The 7,349-nt window shown below is 56.1% G+C and overlaps 1 protein-coding gene across 2 annotated transcripts in view; it reads right to left on the reverse strand.

The window, feature by feature from the left end:
- NUP210 (nucleoporin 210) overlaps nucleotides 1–3,496 on the reverse strand; it is a 110,680-nt gene extending 107,184 nt beyond the window's left edge. The window contains exon 1 of one of the 2 annotated variants that reach the window (XM_070574585.1): nucleotides 3,248–3,496. In XM_070574585.1, coding sequence (XP_070430686.1) covers nucleotides 3,248–3,420 — 173 coding nt within the window. In that variant the 5' untranslated portion in view covers nucleotides 3,421–3,496. The remainder of the gene's footprint in view (nucleotides 1–3,247) is intronic. The other variant, XM_070574586.1, reaches the window with a different exon arrangement.
- Between the last annotated feature and the right edge of the window lie 3,853 nt (nucleotides 3,497–7,349).

The raw sequence follows: 7,349 nt of genomic DNA on the forward strand, positions 1-7,349 counted from the left end.
GCTTCGCCCAGAGGCCTGGGAGGTTGCACAATACCCCCTCCCCGGGGCGGCCAATGGCTGACAGAGTGGGTCAAAAAACTAGAAAGCTTGGTCTCCCCGTCGTCTTAGGGAAGGACAACCCTCCAGAGGGTCACGTGGACCAGCCCAAGGCTAGACTCTCAGGGACCACATCCTCACTCATTTCCCTGCCCTGCCCGCTTCCCAGCAGAGCCCCTCTCAACAAACCACCGCAACCAAACCTCGTCTCAGGCTTGACGTCCGGGAAACCAGCCTAAGACACTCCCTTTCCCCAAGAGAGGGCAGCCCGCTGGAGAATCCGGGACACCATGGGGCTTCAACTGCACGGAAAGTAAGCAGATGGTGCAACATCTTCCCAGCAGAGTGGTGCTCAGATGCTGAAAACTTAGCAAGCTTCTGAAGCATCACAGAAAAGTCCTTGGGCTGTAACGTCAGCTTCTGGCTGGAAGGGCAGGAGGCTCGGGGGCGGCCCAGCACCAGGTCTGAGCCGCGACGGAGGGACAGCTGACTCACGGGAGACCCAAACGGCGACCAGGGTGACACAGGTGAAGGATGACGGGCTATTTCTATCTTCCCAATTTTCTAGAAACATCATTTTTTATATAAAAGATACCTTAAAAAGAACCTAATGACATATACTTTATGGAGCACTTTCAATAATACAAAATATCAAAAAAAGAATCAGGAACTTGTCACATAACCAGCAATGCTGGGGGCAACCGGATGGATCCAGTGAGAGTCTGGCCAGTTGACCAGAGGCCGCAGGGCCCTGAACCGGGAGAGTGAGGAGGCGTGCCCTCGGCTCTTGCTCAACTGGAGACTTCCACTGCTGACAGGACCCGGCAGCGAGCACTTCCCCCCGAGGCCCAGACCAAGACGTGGGCAGTTTAGACAGATGATCTCTATGGTTCCTCTGGCTCAAAAATTGCCTCATTATTTGATGCTATAAAATCAAGAGAGGAAAAATAAACTTAAGGCCAGTGGCTCAGCCATGTGGTGATTTCAGTCAACTTGGAGTTTGACCACAAATTCAAAGGATGAGCAAAAATTCCCCCAAGGGTCAGAAGAGTTTTAACTTTCCTTGTGTTTCATCTCAGAGACTTAACAATGAACTTGAGTGCAGAGGGCCATTCCCTCCCAGGTTTAAAGGATTGAGGACGCACAGCCTGTCTGCAAGCCAACCCTTCACGTCTCCAGAGCAGAGTCTTCAAAAACTAACACAACAGATGACTAAGCTGGGAACAGCACTACGAGAAATAAAGAAAACGCTTCCAGCACTGGATTGACGGAAGGGCTGCCTGTGAAATGAAGGGGTCACAACCAGCAAACCCCTCAGACACTGAAGATACACAGTCACACGTGCTATAAAAACTATGGACGAGACGCAGCACACGCTATCAGGCACTTGGCACTTCTCTGACGCATCAGAGACGAGGGGAGCTTTCCTTGTTCACAAGAAACTACACAAGGAAATTACAATCCCCGAGTCCACCACTCTTCTCAGAAAAGAAAATGCAGCTACGATAAAAAAGGCTGTTACTTCAGAAAAGTATAGCTATAGAACCTCAGAGGAAGTAGCACAGAAATACATCCAAAGGCATTCATTTGAAGCCAGCTGTTTTTAATGACCAGCTTCCTCTCTTTTGTCTACATATCAAGAAACAGACAACTTCAACCAGAGGATGAGCATCTATCTCCCACAGGGTATGGGCCAACAGCTCATCTTCCACATCAGACAAAGCCCACACAGGAATACGGGAAACAGAAAGCCCAACATCAGCCTCCGATGGCTAGCCACAAACAAGACCCTCCAGGCACAGAAGGCACTAAACCCAAAATGCAATTGGCGGACACAGCAAGTCCTCATTTCGAGAGGCAGACTTCCGGGAAATTAATGGCGGCAAGGAGGGCAAGTGAGGAAGATGCTGGTCTGAGCTCGGTGTACCACACTTGCACATATGCACAGACTTACACACATACACACACGACGCACATTTGGTTCTCTTAATGTGATCACACCTTGTTAAGCCTCCACACTGACCCAGACTTGAAACAGAAAAAAAGGGAGTGGCAGAGGTGCATCGTGGGGAGGGAGAGGGGGCAGGACTGCTTCCATCCTTCATCTCTAGCCAGGTCGCGCCGCGAGGCACACCCACGCCGTCTCCACCCTGCTGGGAGTGGAGGCCGCCTTCTCGTCCGCAGGATGGAAGGCTGGACCACATCACCTTGCCAGCCCGGGGCCCAGCCAAGTCCCCCGTCCACGTGTGTGAGGCGCGGTGGGGGCGGACAGAGGCCTCTGGTCTCATTAGTTCCTGGGGTTTCCCAGGTCACATCCCCCACAAGGAATGTAGAATTCTTGAGTTCCCCTAGGAAGCCCTAGGAAGGGAGGTGGGGAAAAACGACTGAGGTGGAGCGTCAAGGCCAACCTGGGGGTGAATCACCACCGTTCCCTCGCGTCTCACGCCTCATCTGTAAAACGGGTCCCTAGGGTGTCCTACGAAAGACCTTTCATCAAAGGTTTATGTTCCAGCCAAAGACGCTGAGCGGATACCATTCGACTCCCCCACACGCCGTCCACATTCTCCACAAACCCAATTCCCACCCCGGTCCGGCGCCAGGGAGCAGTACCCTGTCACTAGACAAACTCAAGAGACCGGCGTCTGCAGACCAGGGCTTGGCAGGCCCTGCCCACCTATCCTGGAGTCGGGGACAAGGAGGGGAAGACCACGTGGACCCCAGCCCGGGCCCACCCGCTCCGGGGCATTCCTGTCCCTGCGGCAGAGGCACTCAGACCCCCTGCCCAGGCCAGACCTTCGCGGGGCCCTCCCCGAGTCCGGCCGCCTCCCGGGCCCCTCCTCCCGCACAACCCACAGACACACAGACCGCGGCCGCCCAGGCCCCGGCGGGCTCCGCTCCGGCGCGAGCAGCGCGGAGGCCCTGGCGGCGCCATGCGCAGTGGCGGCGACCGGCGCGCACGCCGCCGGGTCACGCGCGACCGGCCGCTGCGGCCGTGGCCGCCAGGCTGCCGCACCTGCTGAGCGCGGACCTGCACGGGGAGCGCCCGGCCGCCCCGCCCGCACCCCGGCGCCGGCCCGGCCCGGAGGCCGCGCCCGCAGGCCCTGCCGGACCAGCCCGCGGCCGCGGCCGGCGCACCTGCTGCGCGCCCCCGCCCGGCTCCCCGCGCCCAGGCCCTCCCCGCTCGGGCCCGGGCCGCGGCCGCGCGCCTCACCAGCGGTAGCAGCCCTCCGAGGCCTCCAGCGTGAAGTTCACGCGCGTGGCCCGCGTGAAGGGCAACAGCACTTTCGGGATGTTGAGCTTGGCGGCCGTGGCGCTGGGGCCCAGCGCCAGCAGCACCGAGAGCGCGAGCAGGCGCGGCGGCACCGCCCGGCCCCGCGCCGCCATCCTCGCCGCGCTTCACCTCCTGCGACCCGGCGCCTGGCTGCCCGCGCGCTCCCCCTCGCGCCCTCGGTCCCCGCCCGCGCGCGCCGGGCCAGCAGGTGATAAGCGCGGGACGGAGGGGGCGGGGCGAGGGCCGCGGCCTCAAGCCGCTTCCTGGGCCCCGGCTTGGCCCGCGCGGGGGAACGGAGGGGGCCGAGCCCGCGGCGACCCCACCCCCGGCCCAGCAGGGCGGAGGGAGGGGCTGCGGCGCGCGCCCCGGGCCTCGGAGTAGGGGGCAATGCCATGGGGCACGCGCCCCGCGACGTGGGGGGATGGGGCGCGTGCCCAATCCACCATAGGTGACGAGAAGGGATGGGGCGCACGCCCGCCTAGGAGAGACTGGACACGCGCGCGCCTGCGGGGCACCCCTTGAGACCGCGGGAAGCCCTCCGCGCTCTTCTGGCCTCCGCGCTCATACCCCGTGGTTTCAAACCCTCCGGGGATAATGTGAAACCCCCCAGCACCCCCGCGGTCATTCATTCGGCCCTGCGCGGCGCCTCTGGCGGTTGAGCCGGGCCAGGGCCCAGCGCAAAGGAGGCCAGCCGGCTCCCGCGACAGTGAGCTCAGCCCGGGAGACCGACCGTCCACGCGCAGACGGACAGGCGCCCCGGAAATCTGGATGCGGAGTGCCGGCCCACGCTTTCCGGAAGAGGGACCCCGGTTCCGCAAGGGGAAGGACTTGCTGAAGCCCCGCGGGCCCTGTGCGTGCTTCCTCCCCCTCAGCCTCCTCACAGCCTTCCAGGGAGGCGCCCTCATCCCCCTTTCTCCAGGGAGAAACAGGCTGAGTCGGCCTGATTATCCCTCAGCCCGGGTCTCTGATCCCGAAGCCCTTGTTCTCTGCGCTGCACCCACTGTCTTCCGGAAGCCGGAGGGAGGTTACCCAAAGCGCAGATTTAGGGCGCCAACACTGCCAGAGCGCACTCTACCACCCCACCACCCCCCAAAAAAGAGAGGAAACGTTCAGCATCACTGAATTCATCTGCGCGTGGAAATCTTAGATGTACACTCAATCTACACGTTGTGCTCTATGGTTTGTAGCTGTCTTTGTCATGAATTGCATGAGGGGATCCGTTCAATGGGTTCACCAGAGCCTTAAAATGTTCATGTGTCAAAGGGAGGGCCCAGCCTAGTGGGAGGTCAGGAAAGGGGCGGGGTGAGGGTGCACAGGCCCGCTTGTGTAAAGGGTCCAGGAAGTGTGTGCTGAAGGAGGCACATGGAAGGCACCAGGAAGGCACACGTTGATGCCACTGCCTGACAAGGAAGGAGAGGCTGAATTTCAATCAGGCTGAGGAAGCCTTGGAGGCGACAGCCCCCGGGCTTGGCATAGACACCTCACTGGGCTCCAGAGGCCCAGATGGGTCTGAGCCTGGCCCTCAGGGGTCATGAGGCTTTTGGATGGTGATGAGGGATGTTTTGGGGTCACCCTCAAAGCCAGAGGGCCCCAGATCAAGGAATGTGTGCATTAGGGGAAATCTCTAGAGATCCCAGAACTGGGGGTTTGGGGGGGGGGTCTTCCCTGTGGGGAACAGGTGCTCTGGGAGAGGGCAGACCCATGGGTTCTCTTTGAAGAAACAGAAGTTATGTGGAAAAAGCGGCCCCAGAAGGGGTATCTGTGGGGAAATCTTAGGTTCTTGTTTGCACATTTCGTTGACTCATTGTTTTGTTTTGTTTTTTTTGAAGATTTTATTTTTCCTTTTTCTCCCCAAAGCCCCCCAGTACACAGTTGTATATTCTTCGTTGTGGGTCCTTCTAGCTGTGGCATGTGGGACGCCACCCCAGCGTGGCCTGATGAGCAGTGCCATGTCCGCGCCCAGGATTCAAACCAACGAAACACTGGGCCGCCTGCAGCAGAGCACGCAAACTTAACCACTCGGCCACGGGGCCAGCCCCTCGTTGACTCATTTTTGAGTAGTTAATACAGTCAGATCCTTTAAACTAAGAAAGCTCCAAGGGCTCATAGTAAAGTGATTCCCTCTTACTGTCCCATCACCCAGTGCCCTTCCCCGTAGACGACCGTGTTTTCTGCTTGAGTATGCTTCGGGAGAAACTGTATGCAGATACAAACAAAAATGTGTGTGCGTGTGTATTTTTTAAATGATATAACTCATCGTGCTCCAATTTTGCCCACTTAAACAGGCAAACCAGGAGCCTTGCCAGCAGGTAAATAAGTAAAAGTGACCGGGCAGGGTATTAGGGACTGAAGCACTCTGGCCCTTTAGGATCAGGAGTCCCCGTGGCCCCATCTTTCCAGATCTTCTGATTATTGAGGAGAAATCAGTAACATGGATTTGTAGGTGAAACATCTTGAAATCGTAGACGAATGCAATTAACTCATTAAAAACAAACAAACACGCTCTTGGACCTTCGTTCCAGAGAAATGAAAGCTTATGTCTAGAAACCTGTACATAACATGTTCATAGCAGCTTTATTCATAACAACCCAAATGGGAAACAGCATAGAGGTCCTTCCATGGATGATGGTTAGACCATGGAGTTCGACTTGGCCATAAAGGGACAAACCGCTGATAGACACAACAACTCAGATGCCTCTCTGGGGAAGTATGCGGAGTGAAAAAAGCCAGTCCCCAAAGGTTACAGACTGTAAGATCCATTCACGTATCATTCTTGAAATGACAAAATTATAGAAATGGACAGTGGGTGAGTGCTTGCCAGGGGTGAGGGCTGGGCCAGGTGGGTGTGGGGGTGATGTGGCTGTAAGAGGGCGACGTGAGACATCCCTGTGGGGATGGCAATGTTCTGTGTCTTCACTGTATCCACGTCAATGTCCTGGTTGCAATATTGTCCTCTGGTTTTGCATGATGTACCACTGGGGGCAACTGGGAAAAGTCTGCATGAGATCCCTCTGTGTTATTTCTTACAACTGCATGTGAATCTACAGTTAGCTAAAAGAAACAAAAGCGTAATCACACAAACAAAAGAGCAGACATACAAACAGGCCTAACAACATAATCTGGGTGGACACAGTTTCCTGACACCTGAAATTTAAAGCAGTCAGAAAATTTCCCTGGCAATGGGAAACAACAAAGTGATGGAGAAAACAGTCTCCCATTTAAGATTTTCGCCTTTATGTTATCGTTGAACTTGTCCACCTCCCCCATTTCAGTTGCCTATGAACCTGGCAGTGGATGGTGTCTGGGAGCCTGCCCGGGGTCCATGTGGGCCTCCCCACCCTCTCCATTGGGCCCCCTTCTCTGGGTGTCAAGTGCTTTATCTGAAATTCAAGGAGACAGTGGTGATGGCCTGGGTGACCACTTTGCTTTGGGCACAGAGACCGTGAGGGATGGAAGGGACCCTAGATGTGTGTGAGACGGTTGTCTACTTTATGGATAACATGAGATAAGAAAATGTTTCCTGTGACTTGTACCAGTGCCTCCCAAACTTCTGTCATTTCCTGCCACCCTAAAAAGAATCTTACAATATCTAAGTACCACCTGTACTATTTCCTATTTGTCCTTAAATCAAGATGTTTACATATATTTACTTAAGAAGAAAGATTTGTCGCTTCTGTAAATAGAAAACCAGCATTAGCTGCCAAAAGAGAAGTAGCCAAAAAGTAAATACAGTGAAACAAAGGCATTCCATCCAGTTACAAGTCGACACTGTTTCCTGCCAGAGGCTCGTAGCCCGGGGCCCGCCCTCACTGTTCAACCTGGACGACCAAGCGCCAGACAATATGGAAGACAAGACCACCCCAATCTGGGCCTTTCTCCTTGAGCAGATGAGGGTTGAAAGAAAATTTAAAAAGCAAGTAACTTCTTCCTAGGGCTGGCCCCATGGCCGAGTGGTTAAGTTTGCGCGCTCTGCTGCAGGTGGCCCAGTGTTTCGTTGGTTCGAATCCTGGGCCCGGACATGGCACTGCTCATCAAACCACGC

The sequence above is a fragment of the Equus przewalskii genome, chromosome 15 (assembly GCF_037783145.1).
Source record: "Equus przewalskii isolate Varuska chromosome 15, EquPr2, whole genome shotgun sequence".
In the NCBI taxonomy this organism is placed as follows: domain Eukaryota; kingdom Metazoa; phylum Chordata; class Mammalia; order Perissodactyla; family Equidae; genus Equus; species Equus przewalskii.